At 42.3% G+C, this 21,827-nt stretch overlaps 1 long non-coding RNA gene and 2 gene segments (V, D, J or C); 2 read left to right on the top strand and 1 right to left on the bottom strand.

Annotated features, from left to right (window-relative positions):
* The window catches only part of LOC125104225 (immunoglobulin alpha-2 heavy chain-like), a 401,593-nt gene that overhangs the window by 106,967 nt on the left and 272,799 nt on the right, over window positions 1-21,827 (top strand).
* LOC125104252 (uncharacterized) overlaps window positions 1-21,827 on the bottom strand; it is a 337,467-nt gene that overhangs the window by 170,367 nt on the left and 145,273 nt on the right. The window lies entirely within an intron of this gene.
* The window catches only part of LOC125104224 (immunoglobulin heavy constant gamma 1-like), a 233,152-nt gene continuing 212,901 nt past the window's right edge, over window positions 1,577-21,827 (top strand). Inside the window, 2 exon segments of the C gene segment in view lie at window positions 1,577-1,703; window positions 1,807-2,133. Of these exon segments, the coding sequence occupies window positions 1,658-1,703; window positions 1,807-2,133 (373 nt within the window).

Raw genomic sequence — 21,827 nt, 5'->3', positions numbered from 1 at the left:
TCACTCCTTGGGTAACTGCCAAACATCTGGTCCACCATGGGCCCATGGACCTGGAAGCCGCACATTAGGACTCTACTAGGCTAAGCATGCACCTGGACAGCTGGCTCACTATGTGCCCGTGGACATGGAGACCAACAAAGGAGCTCTGGGCTAAGCCAAGCAGACCTCTAGACATGTGGCTTACCATATGCCCTAGATCCCTGAGACCAATAGCTCAGCTCTTTGCCTGGCCAAGGGGGCACCTTGACAAAAGGCTCACCAAGTGCCCTTGGACCAGAAGACCAAAAACTGAGCTGCCTGGTGGCTTAAGCAGCACCATGATAGTGGGCTAAATATGTGCCTTTGTACCTTGAGCCCAGGAAATGAGATCTGGGCTAGGACAAGCAGACACCTAGATAGGAGGCTCACCGTGTGCCCCTGGACTGGGAGACCAGCAACTCAGCTCCTGGCTTGGCCAAGTGGCCACCTTGGCAACAGGCTTCCCATGTGTCCTTGGACCTGGCGAACACAACTGCACTGTCTAATGGGATAAGCAGGCATGTTGACAGTATGCCTTGTACACTTCAACCTGGAGACCGACAATCCACCTCTGTGACCAGCCAAGGAGGCAGCTTCACAGCTGGCTCACCATGGGCCCAGAGCTGACCAGCCAAGGAGGCAGCTTCAAAATAAATGATTCTTGCTACAGACAGCAGCATGGTTGAATTTTCAAAAATTTGTTCAGAGCAAAAAAAAAAAAAAGTCCTACAAACAAAATTACATACAATATAAATTCTTCAAAACCGAAACTAGTCTAAGTAACATGAGAAAAGCCCATAGTTGTGTGGGTACATAGTGAAGAAGGGAAGTGGAAGGAGGAATTCCAGAGAAAATACAGGAAGTTTTATGGAGAATTGATTTGTTCACTCTGGATAATGTTGATTCTGACACCCATGTTTATCCTATCACACACTCTGCCTATATGCCATTCATTCTGTTCAAGCACACTCACCAAAATTCTTACAAATAATTCCATAGATGACTTGGGAGAAACACAAAGACATTGAAATGTTAGAAAATACACCTGCACAACCCCTGATGCTCTCTATATTTCAGGGCAACATAAAGAAGGTAAAGTCATTCCATCCCCATTACAGGAGGGGTTCCACCTTCCTCACCAGCCTGCCCACTCTGTCCTCCAGGTGGTTCAGGGGACAGTGTGTCCTGTGGGGATGAGCACAGGGCCACATACTGGGGCTCACTCTCACCCTTTGTGTTCTCCTGGACACCTCACAAAACCCTCTAAAATTCTGGGTGTAGGTTTACATTTCATCATGGCATAACATGACATCAATCCCACAACGTTTGTGTGAATATGTAAAAAGAAAGTAGCACATGTCCAAGTATATACTCTGGGAAGTTATATAATTAAAATTATATTCTATTCCAAAGTGTTCAATGCCCCCAAAACAATGGCAGTCACATCTCTTCTGGCCATTGCCCTCTATGGTCACATGGATCCCAAGCTGAATATATAGTAAGAGAACATGCAAATAGGGCCCTCCATCTGCTGTTTAAAAACAGCCCAAACCTGACTCTGCAGCTGGGAGAGGAGTCCCAACACCAGGATTCCCAGGTGTTCCAATCAGTACTCAGGATAGGACACAGACAACTCACAATGGAGTTTGTGCTTGGCTGGGTTTTCCTTGTTGCTCTTTTAAAAGGTAATTCATGGTGAGCAAGAGACGTTGAGGATGTGAGTGGATATGAGTGAAAGAAACCATGGGTGTGTGACAGATTCCTGACCAGGATGTCTTGCATCTACAGGTGTCCAGTGTGAGGTGCAGCTGGTGGAGTCTGGGGGAGACCTGGTGAAGCCTAGGGGGTCCCTGAGACTCTCCTGTGCAGCCTCTGGATTCACCTTCAGTAGTTCCTACATGAACTGGGTCCGCCAGGCTCCAGGGAATGGACTACAGTGGGTCGCAGATATTAGCAGTGATCGAAGTAGCACAAGCTATGCAGACTCTGTGAAGGGCCGATTCACCATCTCCAGAGACAACGGCAAGAACACGCTGTATCTGCAGATGAACAGCCTGAGAGCCGAGGACACAGCCATGTATTACTGTGCAACAGACACAGTGAGGGACCCTCAGTGTGAGCCCAGACACAAACTTCACTGTAGGACGGGATCTGGACCACCAGGGGATGGACACTACTCTCCAATTTTGTCCTTAAGCCCCAGGAGCAGATGCAGATGAAGGTTATGGGCAGGTTTCCCATCAGAATCTACCGATTCCTCTCTAGAGAACACTTTCCCTCAGGGACCTTCTCTGCACACATGATTCTGTGCTTACCTCTTCATTCTCTGACTTCGAAAATTTGTTCTAATGGGAAAACAATTATACTAAAATGCACAAAATACAGAGTCATTCACGTTGTTTATTGCTGTCCCTAAATACCAATGAAACTCAAATATCCTGGTTCTCATCAGGTGAGCGTTTACAGGACTCACAGCTGCTCTCACTGTGCATCACACGTCCACCCTGCTCCACGTGCAAACTCGCTACAAGCAGCATAAAGTGCATGCTGGACGTGAGGCCACAGAGGCATCAACAATCCAAAGTAAAAGAAGAAAAGGTCTTGGTTGGGGAGTCACTGTCTTAAACAATGCCCACAACATCAATGTTAATGACTACATGGGAAAGCAGTGGAACCCTCTCCAGTGTAGTCTGGACATTACACACACACATGCATAAACACACACACACACACACACACGAGTATGAAACCTTTTTCACTTTGCACTAATTTCTCCGCAGCAAAGGTGGTCCTAAGACAAAAATACACAGCATACAGGAAGTCCTCAAGAAGCAAGAAAAATCTGAAAGAAACACTCTAACATTACACCTGAAGGAGTTAGAGAAGGTTGATGACTAAAGCCTAAATACAGGAAAAGGATGGAAATAGTAAAGATTAGAGCAGTAATAAATGATATAAAAACAAAACAAAACAAAAAGCAAACAGAACAAAATGAAAAAGCAAGATCTAGTTTTTGGGGGAAAAAAACAATAAAATTGAGGAGGGCACATATTGCATGGAGCACTGGGTGTGGTGCAGAAACAATGAATACTGTTACGTTGAAAAGAAATTTTTTTTAAAACCGGGAAAATAGAAAAAAAATTGAAAACCTCTGCCTAGATTTATCTAAAGGAAAAGAGAAAAACAGAAATAAATGATATCAGAAATCAATATATTTCTCTGTGGAACAAGCAGGGTTTGAGAGGGGGAGGAGGGGCAGGATGGGGAAACTCAGTGATAGGCAATAAGGACACATGATGGGTGAGCACTGGGTGTTACACGCAAATAATGAATTGTTGAACAGTACATCAAAAACTAGTGATATACTATGTGGTGGCTAACTGAATATAATTTTTTTAAAGATTTTATTTATTTATTTGACAGAGAGAGATCACAAGTAGGCAGAGAGGCAGGCAGAGAGAAAGGAGGAAGCAGGCTTCCTGCCGAGCAGAAAGCCCGATGCAGGGCTCGATCCCAGGACCCTGGGACCACGACCCAAGCCGAAGATAGAGGCTTCAACCCACTGAGCCACCCAGGCACCCCCTGAATATAATTTTAAAAAGGAATTTAAGGAGACAATGTTGTGAGAAAATAAATAATTAAAGCTAGAATTCTAGGAGAAACATTTCCCAATCCAAATCCTAAAATTATACTCAAAATTTGTGTTCAAACTAACATCCCAGGGGAGATAAAAAAAAATGATTTATGACCAAAACAAGGCAAGAGCTCTCAGGGCGGTGTAGCCCAGGAAAGGACACTGGAGAGGCACCTGGCTGTGAACTGGGAGCCATGCAAGAGTGTGCATGAGTGAGCCCATGACTAGGTGCACAAAGTGACTACATCCACAACTGGGCAACGGCTCTCAGAAGGATGTGACACCTGAAAGGACACTGGATCAGCACCCAGCTTGACCTGGGAGGTGCGGAGGAGGATACACACACGAGACCACACCCGCTAACAGTTGCAAAGTCAGAAAGCACGGAGACACTCATGGGTCCCTGGAACTTTCTCCAGAGAGTTGCACTGGGCATCAATAACGCAAGTCTGTGGATTTTAGTACTATTAGAAGTAGAGTTGGTTTGACCTGGCAGATTTCCTGAGGTGGTGATGGGGGTCTGGGCCACCATATTGTGGCTCTGGGCTGGAGATTCCCACAGGGCCATGTTTGCTCTGACCCTCTGAGGAGAAGCAGAAAGCCACCAGGGAAAAAGAACCAGACACAGCGGTGGCTCACATTAAGCCAATGACCCTGACAAGGGTGGGCAACTCCACCTGGACAAAGATGCCTGAGAAGCCAAGCAGCAGGCCCCTTCCCCAGAAGACAGACTGGAAGAACAGGTGAAGGGTAAGATTATTTCCCACAGGCACGTGAAACTCCAGCACCAGGGGAAAATTACATAGGGAGCTCCAAGTGTTCCCTCACGACTTGCTTATACTCAAGATAAAAGTTTACATTTTTTTTTCGTTCTTCTTTTCCTTGCTTTTTCTCTTTTACCCTGTTCCCATTTCAAAGTCTTATTTCCTAACTTCAGTTTCTAAATTTCAAATCTTCATTTTATAGATTTATGTCCCACATAATCCCATTTTCCCTCTATTCAATTTATATAAAAAATAAGTTCTGATTTCCTTAACATTTTCAAATATAGTGTCTTCTAACATTTACCAAAAATCAATCAGGAACAGGGAGATCGAGGCAAGATGGCGGAGGTGTAGGGGACCCAGTTGAAGCAGGTCCCTTGAATTTACCTGCATATCTATAAAACTATTTTGAACATCCATGAAATCAGCCTGAGATGTAAGAATATATATTTGGATTCTACAAAAATTGGCTGTGTTTGACAAGATGTCTATTATTTCTTCAAGGGCATTCTTTTATCATTTTTTTATTTATTTTCAGCATAACAGTATTCATTGTTTTTGTACCACCCCCAGTGCTCCATGCAATCTGTGCCCTCTCCAATACCCACCACCTGGTTCCCCCAACCTCACACCCCCCCCCACCTCTTCAAACCCTTCAGATTGTTTTTCAGAGTCCATCATCTCTCATGGTTCACCTCCCCTTCCAATTTCCCCCAACTCCCTTCTCCTAACTCCCCATGTCCTCCATGCTAATTGTTATGTTCCACAAATAAGTGACTTGTATTTTTACAAACCTATATTTTTAACAGGTATATACTTTATTTTAGCAAGTTGTTCACTCTACTCAGTTTTACATTCTTATATATCCATCTTTTAATTTTCTAGTGATTTTGAGATTTAGTGTCCTCTAACATATAGATCATAATTCACCCAGGAGCAACTGAAGCACTCTATTTTGTCCAAAATGAAAGTTACAGCCACTATTTACTTGCCCTCTTTTTTATTTTCTACTATATATATTTTATACATAATATTTTAATTTTTTTCAATGTTTTTTTGCTTATTTTATTTATTTTTTTCAGTTGACAAATGTATGTTTATTCTTTTTTTTTTAATTTTTTAAATTAATTTTCAGCGTAACAGTATTCATTGTTTTTGCACCACACCCAGTGCTCCATGCAGTCCATGCCCTCTCCAATACCCACCACCTGGTTCCCCCAACCTCCCATCCCCCGCCCCTTCAAACCCCTCAGATTGTTTTTCAGAGTCCATAGTCTCTCATGGTTCACCTCCCCTTCCAATTTCCCCCAACTCCCTTCTCCTCTCCATCTCCCCATGTACTCCATGTTATTTGTTACGCTCGACAAATAAGTGAAACCATATGATCATTGACTCTCTCTGCTTGAGTTATTTCACTCAGCATAATCTCTTCCAGTCCCATCCATGTTGCTACAAAAGTTGGGTATTCATCCTTTCTGATGGAGGCATAATACCCCATAGTGTATATGGACCACATCTTCCTTATCCATTTGTCGGTTGAAGGGCATCTTGGTTCTTTCCACAGTTTGGCGACCGTGGCCATTGCTGCTATAAACATTGGGGTACAGATGGCCCTTCTTTTCACTACATCTGTATCTTTGGGGTAAATACACAGTAGTGCAATGGCAGGGTCATAGGGAAGCTCTATTTTTAATTTCTTGGGGAATCGCCACACTGTTCTCCAAAGTGGCTGCACCAACTTGCATTCCCACCAACAGTGGAAGAGGGTTCCCCTTTCTCCACATCCCCTCCAACACATGTTGTTTCCTGTCTTGCTAATTGTGGCCATTCTAACTGGTGTAAGGTGGTATCTCAAGGTGGTTTTAATTTGAATCTCCCTGATGGCTAGTGATGATGAACATTTTTTCATGTGTCTGATAGCCATTTGTATGTCTTCATTGGAGAAGTGTCTGTTCATATCTTCTGCCCATTTTTTGATATGATTATCTGTTTTGTGTGTGTTGAGTTTCAGGAGTTCTTTATAGATCTTGGATATCAACCTTTTGTCTGTACTGTCATTTGCAAATATCTTCTCCCATTCCGTGGGTTGCCTCTTTGTTTTCTTGACTGTTTCCTTTTCTGTGCAGAAGCTTTTGATTTTGATGAAGTCCCAAAAATTCATTTTCGCTTTTGTTTCCTTTGCCTTTGGAGACATATCTTGAAAGAAGTTGCTGTGGCTGATATCGAAGAGGTTACTGCCTATGTTCTCCTCTAGTATTCTGATGGATTCCTGTCTCACGTTGAGGTGTTTTATACATCTGGAGTTTATCTTTGAATATGGTGGGAGAGAATGCTCGCGTTTCGTTCTTCTACACATAGCTGTCCAATTTTCCCAGTACTATTTATTGAGGAGACCGTCTTTTTTCCACCGTATATTTTTTTCCTGCTTTGTTGAAGATTATTTGACCATAGACTTGAGGGTCCATGTCGGGGCTCTCTACTCTGTTCCACTGGTCTATATGTGTCTGTTTTTGCACCAGTACCATGCTGTCTTGGTGATCACAACTTTGTAGTAAAGCTTGAAATCAGGCAACGTGATACCACCAGTTTTGTTTTTCTTTTTCAACATTTCTTTACCAATTTGGGGTCTCTTCTGATTCCATATAAATTTTAGGATTGTTTCCTCCAGCTCTTTGAAAAATACCAGTGGAATTTTGATCGGAATGGCATTAAAAGGATAGATTTCTCTAGGCAGTACAGACATTTTCACAATGTTTATTCTTCCGACCCAAGAGCATGGAATGGTCTTCCATCTTTTTGTGTCTTCTTCTATTTCTTTCATGAGTGTTCTGTAGTTCCTCGAGTACAGATCCGTTACCTCTTTAGTTAGGTTAATTCCCAGAAATCTTATGGTTCTTGGTGCTATAGTAAATGGAATCGATTCTCTAATTTCCCTTTCTGTATTTTCATTGTTAGTGTATAAGAAAGCCACTGATTTCTGTACATTGACTTTGTATCCTGCCACGTTACTGAATTGCTGTATGAGTTCTAGTAGTTTGGGGGTGGAGTCTTTGGGTTTTCCATATAAAGTATCATGTCATCTGCAAAGAGAGTTTGACTTCTTCATTGCCAATTTGAATACATTTTATTTCTCTTTGTTGTCTGATTGCTGTTGCTAGGACTTCTAATACTATGTTGAACAAGAGTGGTGAGAGTGGGCATCGTTATCGTGATCCTGATCTCAAAGAGAAAGCTGTGAGCTTCTTCCCACTGAGGATGATATTTGCGCTGGGTTTTTATATCTAGATTTTATGAAGTTGAGGGATGTTCCCTCTATCCCAATACTTTGAAGCATTTTAATCAGGAACGGATGCTGGATTTTGTCAAATGCTTTTTTTGCATCAATTGAGAGGACCATGTGGTTCTTCTCTCTTCTCTTATTGATTTGTTCTATCACATTGATTGATTTGCGAATGTCGAACCATCATTGTAACGTCGGGATGAATCCCACTTGTTCATGGTGGATAATCTTTCTAATGTGCTATTGTATCCTATTTGTTAGGATCTTGTTGAGAATCTTAGCAATTATAATCACCAGGGATATTGGTCTGAAATTGTCCTTTTTGTTGGGTTCTTTGCCTGGTTTTGGGTTGAGGGTAATGCTAGCTTCTTAAGAAGAGTATTGAAGTTTTCCTTCTGCTTCAATTTTTGAAACATCTTCAGGAAAATAGGTATTATTTCTTCTTGGAAAGTCTGGTAGAATTCCCCAGGGAATCAGTCAGGTCCTGAGCTCTTGTTTTGGGGAGGTTTTGATCACTGCTTCAATCTCGTTACTAGATGTTGGTCTATTCAGGTTGTCAATTTATTCCTGCTTCAGTTTGGAAGTTTATAGTTTTCAGGAATGTATCCATCTTGACTAGGTTGCTTAGCCTTGGCATATAACTGTTGATAATAATTTTTGATGATTGTTTCTATTTCCTTGGTGTTAGTCGTGAACTCTCCCTTTTCACTCATAATTTTATAAATTTGGGTCCTCTCACTCTTTCTTTTGGGTTATTTGGCCAATGGTATATTGATCTTATTGATTTTTTCAAAAACCAGCTTCTAGTTTCACCTATGCAGTCTACTGTATCTCTAGTTTCTAGCTTATTGATCTCTGCTCTAATCTCGATTACTTCCCTTCTTGTGCATGGGGTTGGCTTAATTTGTTGTGGGTTCTCCCATTCTTTAAGGTGTAAAGACAGCTAATGTATTCTGGAATTTTCAATTTTTTTGAATGAGGCTTAGATGGCTATGTATTTCTCCCTTAGGACCATCTTTGGTATATCCCATAGGTTTTGGACTCTAGTGTATTCATACTCATTGGTGTAAAAGAATTGTTTAAGTTCTTCTTTGATTTCCTGGTTGATCCAAGCATCTTAAGCAAGATGGTCTTTAGCTTCCAGGTGTTTGAATTCCTTCTGAACTTTTCTTGTAGTTGAGTTCCAGATTCAAAGCACTGTGTTCTGAGAATATGCAGGGAATAATCTCAATCTTTTGGTATCAGTTGAGCCCTGTATTTTGACCCAGTACAGGGTCTATTCTGGAGAAGGTTCCATGTGCACACGAGAAGAAAGAGTATTCTGTTGTCTGGGGGTGGAATGTTCTATATGTATCAATGAGGTCCATCTGGTCCAATGTGTCATTCAATGGTCTTGTTTCTTTATTGATTTTCTGCTCGGATGATCTGTCTATTACTGAGAGTGGCATGTTAAGATCCTCTACTAATGTATTTATATCAACACGACTCTTTATCTTGATTAACAGTTGTCTTATGTAGTTGGCTGCTCCCATATTGGAATTATAAATATTTACAATTGTTTGATCTTCTCGGTGGATAGACCCTTTAAGAATGACATAGTGGGGTCACCTGGGTGGCTCAGATGGTTAGGCATCTGCCTTCAGCTCAGGTCATGATCCCATGGTCCTGGGATCAAGCCCCGCATCTGGCTCCCTGCTTGGGCAGGGAGTCTGCTTCTCCCTCTCTTTCCCTCTCTTTCCCCCCCTGCCAGTGCTCTCTCAATCTCTCTGTCAGATAAATAAATAAAATCTTTAAAAAAAAAAAAAGAATGATGTAGTGTCCTTCTGTATCTCTGACTACAGTCTTTAGTTTAAAATCTAATTTATCTGATATGAGAATTATTACCCCAGCCTTCTTTTGAGGCCAGTTGGCATCCATCCCTTCACTTTCAGTCTGGATGTATCCTTAAGTTCAAAATGGGTCTCTTGGGGCACCTGGGTGGCTGAGCGGGTTAAAGCCTCTGCCTTCAGCTCAGGTCATGATCCCAGGATCCTGGGATCGAGCCCCACATCGGGCTCTCTGCTCGGCGGGAGCCTGCTTCCCCCCCTCTCTCTGCCTGTCTCTCTGCCTGCTTGTGATCTCTGTCTGTCAAATAAATAAATAAAATCTTTTTTTAAAAAATGGGTCTCTTGTAGACAACATATGGACAGGCCCTCTCATTTTATCCAATCTACAACCCTGTGCCATTTAATTGAACATTCAGGCCATTCACGTTGAATGTGATTATTGAGAGTAAGTTTTTATCGGCATCATGTTGCCCATGAAGTCCTTGTTTCTATAGATTGTCTCCATAAATTTCTGTTCTATGACACTCTTGGGTTCCTTCTTCTTTTATAAAACCCCACTTAATATTTCTTGTAGTGCCAGCTTGGTGGTCATATAATCTTTAAAACCTTGCTGGTCTCAGAAGCTCTTTATCTATCTATTTTGAATGTCAGCCTTGCTGGATAAAGTATTCTTAGCTACAAATTCTTTTCATTTAGTGCCCTGAATATGTCTTTCCAGCCCTTTCTGGCTTTCCAGGTTTCTGTGGACAGGTCTGAAGTTATTCTCATGGACCTTCCCCTATACATAAGGAATCTCTTACCCCAGCTGTTTTCAAGAGCTTCTGTCTAAAATTATGATTCCTCCATTTCACAATCAGGTGTCTCAAGGTCTTTCTAGATCCTATGATCTTGGGGGCAGCCCTTTCTGCCTCTAGGACACATATGCTGGTTCCATTCGCCAGATTGGGAAAATTTTCATGGAGAATTTGTTCAACTATATCTTCTAGTCTTCTTTCTTTCTCCTCCCTCTCAGGAATTCCAATAATTCTGACATTGGAATGTTTCATGGCATCATTTATTTCCCTAATTCTGTGTTTGTGGCTTCTAAGCTGTTTGTTCCAGGCCTCCTCCTGATCCTTTTTCTCTCCGTTTGTTCCCTAGATCACTAATTCTATCTTCTCCCTCAGTTACCATAGCTTTTAGAGAATTTAGATTAGATTGGAACTCATTGAGAGAATTGTTAACATATTCCCTGGTTTCTTTCACTTCTGTCCTAATCAACTCCATGTTGTCATTAATGGTTTTCTCTAACCTAACCATTGTCTGGATGATTGTTAGCCTGAATTCCCTTTCCGACATACTGTTTATCCATATCTAAGAGCTCTGATGGAGAGGGCACAGTCTCTGAATTTTTCCTCTGGTGGGGATTCCTCCTCCTAGTCCTTTTGGTGAGAGATGCCTGAAGTAGCTGAATGTATCAACCGTGATCCAGGCAAGGTGCACCCCTGAACTCTTCTGAGCTATCGGGAGTCCCCACCAAAGTGAAAGAAAGAAAGAGAGAGAAAGAAAGAGACAGGAAAAAGAGAAAAAAGAGAGAGAAAATCCAGCTAGAATGGGCCCCAAGGTAAGATTTATAAGGTATACAAACAAAAAAGGACAAACAAAAAGACCAAAAAAAATAAATGACAAGAAAAAATAGAACCCACCCAAAATGAACCCCAAGTATAGCATTTATATACTGTTAGGGCCAATTTAATGTTAAAACCTGTTTAACTATTAGGGTCTGCTTAGCCAGAGCAACTCCATATTGCCTAAGTAACCATATTGTTGTTTAAATCCACAGACTTCATACTGGCAATAAACGCCCCTGTAGTTCCTGGTATGGTTCCAGGTATCAATTCATGGAGTAAACGCGTTAACAATAGAAGCCACGTACCTTGGGTCTGTGGTTATGCCCTATAAAACCAGCCTGTGAGATCTGGAGGGGGTCGCTCTCTTCGGAGGCGGCCCTGGCCAGTCAGTCTGACTTCTAATGCTTGGCATAGAATAAGGCTTTGCATAACTTTCACTTTGTCTCCATCTTGTTCCTTTGATAATGGACCCCAACATTCTGGGGGCTCATCTGGGATTAAAGAACAAGAACATCAGAATTTCTGGGAAAAGCCTTTGGAGGTAAGATCTCAAGATTTTATCCTGCAGGATCTGGTCTGTCTGTCTGGTTGCAGAGCTCCAGGCTATAGCCCACCAGGGAGAACCTGGACGCAGCATTGCTCCCCAGGGCTGGAACAGATGTGGGGAGGCCCCAACCCTCCACTGGGATGCCAGGGGTTTCAAATCCCCCTAGGCCATCAGGGGACCAAGAAAATCCCCACCAGCGGCAGGTTGTATCTGGTTGAGGAAGGGTTGCTGTGTCTGGTCTGCGGTTGTCTTTGTCTTGTCTTTTTGTTGTCTGTTGTGTTGTTTGTTGTGTTTGAAGAAATGGGGCAAGTGGAGAGTAAGGGACCTATGACACCCCTAAGTCTTGTTTTCCAGCATTTCAAGGATTTTCAAGGTAAAACCACCCAGTTGGCTGACAAGGTTTACCCAGGAAAACGTTCTAAAACTGGGAATCCTTTCTCTGCCTTCTGACAGCACTCCCCCTTCTGTTTCTGCACCAACTTGGGTGTGGCCTGCATAACTGGCCTCTAGACTGTCCTCAGTGCTTCCTGCACCATGGATCCTTCCCTCTTCACTGTCAAGGAGCAAGAAGAGCAGCCCCTGGACCTAACACCCCCCCACTCCAGATCTTCCCACCCGTGTCTCAGGTAAACATTAAAAGTGGAGTGGGTCCAGGTGAAACGTAAATCAATATGTGAACTAAGTTAAGTTTGTTGGTTTAATTAAGATAGATATGTCTTTAAAGTTACAGCAGTAAATGTGAAACTTCAATCAAAGTTTACCGAAGGTCAAATAAGCTCATGCTATTTGTTAAAATCTGTTAGCAAAGAAATAACTGAACTGATGGTTAACTGTCTGTCTCAAAGTTTTAATGGGTAACTGTTAAAGTAACTTTCAAAGTCTTTGGTAACCTGAAACTTTAAAGTTTTGGTTGGATGACAAATGGAATTAAATTATGGACATCTAGGTCTTAACCAAATGAGATAAAATGCTAAAGCATTGAGTACTTGATATAGGTTTATGTTTTTGACTTCTTACTGCAATTCTGTTGTAACTGTTCACAATTGGTTAATACTTAACCATCACTAGAGACTGAAGTGTTTCTAAGAATAGAAAATTCTGCTAACTATAACTAAGACCGATGGCAGCAAGGGAAATAACCCTATATGTTAAAAAGTAGGAGATACATAAGAAATATAAGGAATGGGAATACATTTTTTTAAAGAAAAGGTAATTTTGTCCTAAATGAGATGGTTGTTTGAAAGGAAATGGCTTGAGACAAAACCTGGATACAAAAGAAAGTTTTAAAAGGTTTGTGAAGGGAAATTTTCAGAAAAAAAAAATTTTAGGTATGGTCAGGATGGACTACCAAAAGAAAAACGCAGTAAGGTTTTTATTAAAAGTTTTAATGTTGTCTGAAAAACCAGAGGAAAGGCAGTTAACTGATAGTAAGTTTAAAAAAAACTGTACACACAAAAAAAGAGGGCCTAAGAGAGTAAATAGTTTTATCTTAAAGTATGAAAACCAGACTAAAAAAATAGTTAAAGTTTTGGCATTACATGAGGTGAGAAGGAGACATAAAATAAAAAGGTCAGTGGAAAAGAAAAAGGCAGGTAGGAGATGGTCAATGGAAAGAAAAGCCTAAACACAGAGAAAGCAGGTGGGAAGGCTTAGATTCAGATCAGTGTGCTTACTGCAAGGAAAAAGGACACTGGACCAGAGAGTGCCCTAAGAAGAAAATGGCAATGCCTGCCACCAAAGACTGAAGGGGCCATGGTTCGGAGTCCCTCCCAGAACCTCAGGTTAAAATTGAGGTGAAGGGGAAATCAATTTATTTTTTGGTGGACATGGGAGCCCAATTTTCATCATTACTAAAGCCTATGGGAAAACTATCTGGAGAAGAAGTCTGGGTACAAGGGGCAAATGGCACAGAAAGAGAAATGGACAACAGAAAGGACTTTTTTTTAAGATTATTTATTTATTTATTTGACAGACGGAGATCACAAGTAGGCAGAGAGGCAGGCAGAGAAAGGAGGAAGCAGGCTCCCCGCTGAGCAGAGAGCCCAATGCGGGGCTCGATCTCAGGACCCTGGGATCATGACCTGACCCAAAGGCTGAGGCTTTAACCCACTGAGCCACTCAGGCGCCCCCAGGAAGGACTTTAAATTTGGCCTCAGGAGTAGTCAAACATCAATTCTTGGTCCTCCCTAATGCCCCGTATAACCTGATGGGAAGAGATCTCTTCCACAAACTATGGGCTGGCATTCAGTTCTCAGAAGGAGACATGACTGTGACTTTGGGACAACCCACTGTGCACTGTGCAGATGCTTGTGGCAGCAGTAGATGAACATCTCCTTTACGAGCCAGTCTCAAAACCAGAGGAGATAAGGGAGGGAAGCCTTCTCCAAACCCTACACATTAAATTCCCGAAGTCTGGGCAGAAGGGAGGCCTCCTGGCTGGCCAAAGTACAGCCTCCAGTAGTGGTACAGTTAAAAGCAACAGCTATGGCCATTCAAGTCCAGCAGTACTCCCTCCCCTGGGAAGCAAAGGAAGGGATCAGAAAACACATTAACTGCCTCTGAGGAGACAGGATCCTAGTTTCTTGCAAGTGTCCATGGAACACACTTGCCCATCAAAAAGGCTGAAACTGGGGAGTACCAACCCGTTCAGGACTTGCAGGAAGTTAACAAACAGGTTGAAGATATCCACCCGATGATGCCCAACCCCTATACCCTACTCTCCCTCCTGGGCCCCAAAAGAACTGTGTATACCATCTTAGATCTCAAGGATGCATTTTTCTGCATACCTTTGGCAAGGGAGTCTCAACCCCTCTTTGGTTTTGAGTGGTCTGACCCACAGGAAGGGTTCCAGGGCCAGTTCACCTGAACAAGACTTTCCCAAGGATTCAAGAATTCACCCACCATTTTTGACAAGGCCCTACACAAGGATTTGCGTGAGTACAGAATCACCAACCCAGACTGGAAGAGATTATGCTGAGTGAAATAAGTCAAGCAGAGAGAGTCAATTATCATATGGTTTCACTTATTTGGGGAGCACAACAAATAGCATGGAGGACATGGGGAATTAGGAGAAGGGAGTTGGGGGAAATTGGAAAGGGAAGTGAACAATGAGAGACTACGGACTCTGAAAAACAATCTGAAAGGTTTGAAGAGGTGGGGGGGTGGGAGGTTGGGGGAACCAGGTGGTGTGTATTAGAGAGGGCACGGATTGCATGGAGCACTGGGTGTGGTACAAAAACAATGAATATTGTTATGCTGAAAATAAATTTTAAAAATGATTAAAAAAAAAAAGAATCACCAACCCGGGAGTCACTCTGTTACAGTATGTTGATGACTTGCTAATAGCCGCTGAGGACTATGTGTCATGCTTGCGGGGGAACAAAAACTATCTTACAGATTCTGCAGGAAAAAGGGTATCAGGTGTCAGCAAGGAAAGCACAGCTCTGTCAGAGCCATGCCACTTATTTAGGCTTTGATCTCCACAAGGGAGTGCGTTCACTGTCTGGGTCCAGGAAACAGGTGATCACCCTATACCCCCGCCCCAGCACACCCCAACAAGTGAGGGAGTTTCTTGGGACAGTGGACTACTGTAGGCTGTGGATACCGCAGTTCGTGCAGATTGCCTGACCCCTCTACGAACTGATTAAGGAAGGACTCACTATGGTAGACTGGACAGCTGAGGCAGAAGGAGCATTTCAAAAATTACAAACAGCCTTACTGAGTGCCCCAGCACTGGCCGTCCCAGATGTTACCAAGCTTGTATGTGGATGAAAAAGCAGGGGTGGCCAAAGGGGTTTTGACTCAGACTCTGGGGGCTTGTCAAAGGCCAGTAGCCTATCTTAGCAAAAAAAAAAAAAAACTAGACCCAGTAGCAGCTGGTTCTCCCTTGTGCCTCGGCATAATTGCTGCAATGGCCCTCCTGGTCAAGGATGCACGTAAATTAACTTTGGGTCAAAATCTCATCTTCACCACCACCCAGGCTATCAAAGGCCTCCTCTGGACCCCACCAGACCGGTGGATGACAAACACCCAAGTGACAGGGTATCAAGCCCTCCTCCTCAATGAAACAAAAGTGATTTTCAGGCCCCCAGCAGTGCTAAATCCAGCCACGTTGCTGCCAGAAAAGCTAGCTGACCACCCACACGACTGCAGGGAGGTCCTAACCCAGATCACAGGAATAAGGCCTGACCTCAGAGACACTCCCCTCCTGGATCCGGAGATGACTCTGTTCACAGATGGGAGTAACTACGTGGCTGACAGAAAGAGGTATGTGGGGGCTGCGGTGGCTTCTCCTGGACAGGAGCTCTGGAAGGCGGCCCTGCCACACGGAACCTCAGTGCAAAAAGCAGAGCTGATTGCACTCACCAAGACACTGCAGATGGCCAAGGGTTAGACTGCCAACATCTATACGGACAGCAGGTACAGCAGGTACGCCTTTGCTACTCTCCATATACACGGGACTATTTATTTTAAAAGGGGCCTATTAACAGCAGAAGGAAAAGAAATTAAAAACAGAAAAGAAATATTGGCTCTCCTCCAGGCTATTTGGGACCCGAAAGAGGTGGCTGTTATGCATTGCCGAGACACCAAAAGGGGACTAATCTGGTTTCAAAAGGAAACCAATTAGCAGATCGGGAGGAGTCAAGATGGCGGAGAAGTAGCAGGCTGAGACTACTTTGGGTAGCGGGAGATCAGCTAAATAGCTTATCTAAAGATTGCAAACACCTACAAATCCAACGGGAGATTGAAGAGAAGAAGAACAGCAATTCTAGAAACAGAAAATCAACCACTATCTGCAAGGTAGGACTGGCAGAGAAGTGAATCCAAAGCGACGGGAAGATAGACCGTGGGGGGAGGGGCCGGCTCCCGGCGAGCGGCGGAGCAACGGAGCAAAATCAGGACTTTTAAAAGTCTGTTCTGCTGAGGGACATTGCTCCAGAGGCTTAACTGGGGTGAAGCCCAGACGGGGTCAGCACGGCCTCAGGTCCCGCAGGGTCGCAGAAGGATCGGGGGTGTCTGAGTGTCGCAGAGCTTACCGGTATTAGAACGGGGAAGCCGGCTACAGAGACAGAGCCGAGGAGTGACTCTCAGCTCGGGGTTGCCTTGAACTGGTCGCAGGCTCGGTCAGCTCGGAGCGCGGCCGGAGGCCAGGGTGACGGGAGTAACTGGGCGCTGTTCTCTGGGGGCGCATTGAGGAGTGGGGCCCCGGGCTCTCGGCTCCTCCGGGCCGGAGACCAGGAGGCCGCCATCTTCTTTCCCGTCCTCCGGAACTCTACGGAAAGTGCTCAGGGAACAAAAGCTCCCAAAAGCAAACCCGAGCGGATTACTCAGCACGGCCCCGGGTAAGGGCGGTGCAACTCCGCCTGGGGCAAAGACGCTTGAGAATCATTACAACAGGCCCCACCCCCAGAAGATCCATGGGAAACCCAGCCAGGACCAAGTCCACCTCCCAAGGAGTGCTGTTTCAATACCAAGGAGAGCGGCGGAATTCCAGAGGAGAAGAAAGCAAAGCAGGGAACTCATGGCTTTCTCCCCGTGATTTTTTAGCCTTGCAGTTAATTTAATTTTTTTTTCTTTTTCAATTTTTTTTTCTTTTTCTCTTCTTCTGCTAAAATTTTTTTAACTTTTACCGTTTTCTTTTTTAACGTTTTTTAAATAGTTTATCTAATATATATATATTTTTTCCTCTTTATATTTTTTCTTTATCGGCTTTCTTTTTTTAAATAGTTTCTTTTTTTTTCTTTTTGAACCCCTTTTTATCCCCTTTCTCCCCCCTCACAATTTGGGATCTCTTCTGATTTGGCTAAAGCATATTTTCCTGGGGTTGTTGCCACCCTTTTAGTATTTTACTTGCTCCTTCATAAACTCTTATCTGGACAAAATAACAAGGCGGAAAAAATTCACAACAAAAAAAAGAACAAGAGGCAGTACCAAAGGCTAGGGACCTAATCAATACAGACATTGGTAATATGTCAGATATAGAGTTCAGAATGACGATTCTCAAGGTTCTAGCCGGGCTTGAAAAAGGCATGGAAGATATTAAAGCAACCCTCTCGGGAGATATAAAAGCCCTTTCTGGAGAAATAAAAGAACTAAAATCTAACCAAGTTGAAATCAAAAAAGCTATTAATGAGGTGCAATCAAAAATGGAGGCTCTCACTGCTAGGATAAATGAGGCAGAAGAAAGAATTAGCGATATAGAAGACCAAATGACAGAGAATAAAGAAGCTGAGCAAAAGAGGGACAAACAGCTACTGGACCACGAGGGGAGAATTCGAGAGATAAGTGACACCATAAGACGAAACAACATTAGAATAATTGGGATTCCAGAAGAAGAGGAAACAGAGAGGGGAGCAGAAGGTATATTGGAGAGAATTATTGGAGAGAATTTCCCCAATATGGCAAAGGGAACAAGCATCAAAATTCAAGAGGTTCAGAGAACCCCCCTCAAAATCAATAAGAATAGGTCCACACCCCGTCACCTAATAGTAAAATTGACAAGTCTTAGTGACAAAGAAAAGATCCTGAAGGCAGCCCGGGAAAAGAAGTCTGTAACATAAAATGGTAAAAATATTAGATTGGCAGCAGACTTATCCACAGAGACCTGGCAGGCCAGAAAGAGCTGGCATGATATATTCAGAGTACTAAATGAGAAAAACATGCAGCCAAGAATACTATATCCAGCTAGGCTATCATTGAAAATAGAAGGAGAGATTAAAAGCTTCCAGGACAAACAAAACTGAAAGAATTTGCAAAAGGCAAACCAGCTCTACAGGAAATATTGAAAGGGGTCCTCTAAGCAAAGAGAGACCCTAAAAGTAGTAGATCAGAAAGAAACAGAGACAATATACAATAACAGTCACCTTACAGGCAATACAATGGCACTAAATTCATATCTCTCAATACTTACCCTGAATGTTAATGGGCTAAATGCCCCAATCAAAAGACACAGGGTATCAGAATGGATAAAAAAACAAAACCCATCTATATGTTGCCTACAAGAAACTCATCTTAAACCCGAAGACACCACCAGGTTTAAAGTGAGGGGGTGGAAAAGAATTTACCATGCTAATGGACATCAGAAGAAAGCAGGAGTGGCAATCCTTATAACAGATCAATTAGATTTTAAGCCAAAGACTATAATAAGAGATGAGGAAGGACACTATATCATACTCAAAGGAACTGTCCAACAAGAAGATCTAACAATTTTAAATATCTATGCCCCTAACGTGGGAGCAGCCAACTATATAAAACAATTAATAACAAAATCAAAGAAACACATCGACAAGAATACAATAATAGTAGGGGATTTTAACACTCCCCTCACTGAAATGGACAGATCATCCAAGCAAAAGATCAACAAGGAAATAAAGGCCTTAAATGACACACTGGACCAGATGGACATCACAGATATATTCAGAACATTTCATCCCAAAGCAACAGCATACACATTCTTGTCTAGTGCACATGGAACATTCTCCAGAATAGATCACATCCTGGGTCCTAAATCAAGTCTCAACCGGTATCAAAAGATTGGGATCATTCCCTGCATATTTTCAGACCACAATGCTCTGAAGCTAGAACTCAATCACAAGAGGAAATTTGGAAAGAACCCAAATACATGGAGACTAAACAGCATCCTTCTAAAGAATGAATGGGTCAACCAGGAAATTAAAGAAGAATTGAAAAAATTTATGGAAACAAATGATAATGAAAACACAACAGTTCAGAATTTGTGGGACACAACAAAGGCAGTCCTGAGAGGAAAATATATAGCGGTACAAGCCTTTCTCAAGAAACAAGAAAGGTCTCAGGTACACAACCTAACCCTACACCTAAAGGAGCTGGAGAAAGAACAAGAAGGAAAACCTAAACCCAGCAGGAGAAGAGAAATCATAAAGATTAGAGCAGAAAACAATGAAATAGAAACCAAAAAAACAATAGAACAAATCAACAAAACTATGAGCTGGTTCTTTGAAAGAATTAATAAGATTGATAAACCCCTGGCCAGACTTATCAAAAAGAAAAGAGAAAGGACCCAAATAAATAAAATCATGAATGAAAGAGGAGAGATCGCAACGAACACCAAAGAAATACAGACAATTATAAGAACATACTCTGAGCAACTCTACGCCAACAAATTTGACAATCTGGAAGAAATGGATGCATTCCTAGAGACATATAAACTACCACAACTGAACCAGGAAGAAATAGAAAGCCTGAACAGACCCATAACCAGTAAGGAGATTGAAACAGTCATCAAAAATCTCCAAACAAACAAAAGCCCAGGGCCAGACGGCTTCCCGGGGGAATTCTACCAAACATTTAAAGAAGAACTAATTCCTATTCTCCTGAAACTGATCCAAAAAATAGAAATAGAAGGAAAACTTCCAAACTCATTTTATGAGGCCAGCATCACCTTGATCCCAAAACCAGACAAGAATCCCAACAAAAAAGAGAACTACAGACCAATATCCTTGATGAACACAGATGCAAAAATTCTCGCCAAAATACTAGCCAATAGGATTCAACAGTACATTAAAAGGATTATTCACCACGACCAAGTGGGATTTATTCCAGGGCTGCAAGGTTGGTTCAACATCCGCAAATCAATCAATGTGATACAACACATTAATAAAGAAAGAACAAGAACCATATGATACTCTCCATACATGCTGAAAAAGCATTTGACAAAGTACAGCATCCCTTCCTGATCAAAACTCTTCAAAGTGTGGGGATAGACGGCACATACCTCAATATTATCAAAGCCATCTATGAAAAACCCACCGCAAATATCATTCTCAATGGAGAAAAACTGAAAGCTTTTCCGCTAAGGTCAGGAACACGGCAGGGATGTCCGTTATCACCACTGCTATTCAACATAGTACTAGAAGTCCTAGCCTCAGCAATCAGACAACAAAAGGAAATAAAAGGCATCCAAATCGGCAAAGAAGAAGTCAAACTATCACTCTTTGCAGATGATATGATACTATATGTGGAAAACCCAAAAGACTCCACTACAAAACTGCTAGAACTTGTACAGGAATTCAGTAAAGTGTCAGGATATAAAATCAATGCACAGAAATCAGTTGCATTTCTCTACACCAACAACAAGACAGAAGAAAGAGAAATTAAGGAGTCCATCCCATTTACAATTGCACCCAAAACTATAAGATACCTAGGAATAAACCTAACCAAAGAGACTAAGAATCTATACTCAGAAAACTATAAAGTACTCATGAAAGAAATTGAGGAAGACACAAAGAAATGGAAAAATGTTTCATGCTCCTGGATTGGAAGAATAAATATTGTGAAAATGTCTATGCTACCTAAAGCAATCTACACATTTAATGCAATTCCTATCAAAGTACCATCCATTTTTTTTTCAAAGAAATGGAACAAATAATCCTAAAATTTATATGGAACCAGAAAAGACCTCGAATAGCCAAAGGAATATTGAAAAAGAAAGCCAAAGTTGGTGGCATCACAATCCCGGACTTCAAGCTCTATTACAAAGCTGTCATCATCAAGACAGCATGGTACTGGCACAAAAACAGACACATAGATCAATGGAACAGAATAGAGAGCCCAGAAATGGACCCTCAACTCTATGGTCAACTCATCTTCGACAAAGCAGGAAAGAATGTCCAATGGAAAAAAGACAGCCTCTTCAATAAATGGTGTTGGGAAAATTGGACATACACATGCAGAAAAATGAAATTGGATCATTTCCTTACACCGCACACGAAAATAGACTCAAAATGGATGAAGGACCTCAATGTGAGAAAGGAATCCATCAAAATCCTCGAGGAGAACACAGGCAGCAACCTCTTCGACCTCAGCTGCAGCAACATCTTCCTAGGAACATCACCAAAGGCAAGGGAAGCAAGGGCAAAAATGAACTTTTGGGATTTTATCAAGATCAAAAGCTTTTGCACAGCAAAGGAAACAGTGAACAAAACCAAAAGACAACTGACAGAATGGGAGAAGATATTTGCAAATGACATATCAGATAAAGGGCTAGTGTCCAAAATCTATAAAGAACTTAGCAAACTCAACACCCAAAGAACAAATAATCCAAACAAGAAATGGGCAGAGGACATGAACAGACATTTCTGCAAAGAAGACATCCAGATGGCCAACAGACA

The sequence above is a fragment of the Lutra lutra genome, chromosome 7, assembly GCF_902655055.1.
Source record: "Lutra lutra chromosome 7, mLutLut1.2, whole genome shotgun sequence".
In the NCBI taxonomy this organism is placed as follows: Eukaryota; Metazoa; Chordata; class Mammalia; order Carnivora; family Mustelidae; genus Lutra; species Lutra lutra.
This window is presented reverse-complemented; position numbering and strand designations above follow the sequence as displayed.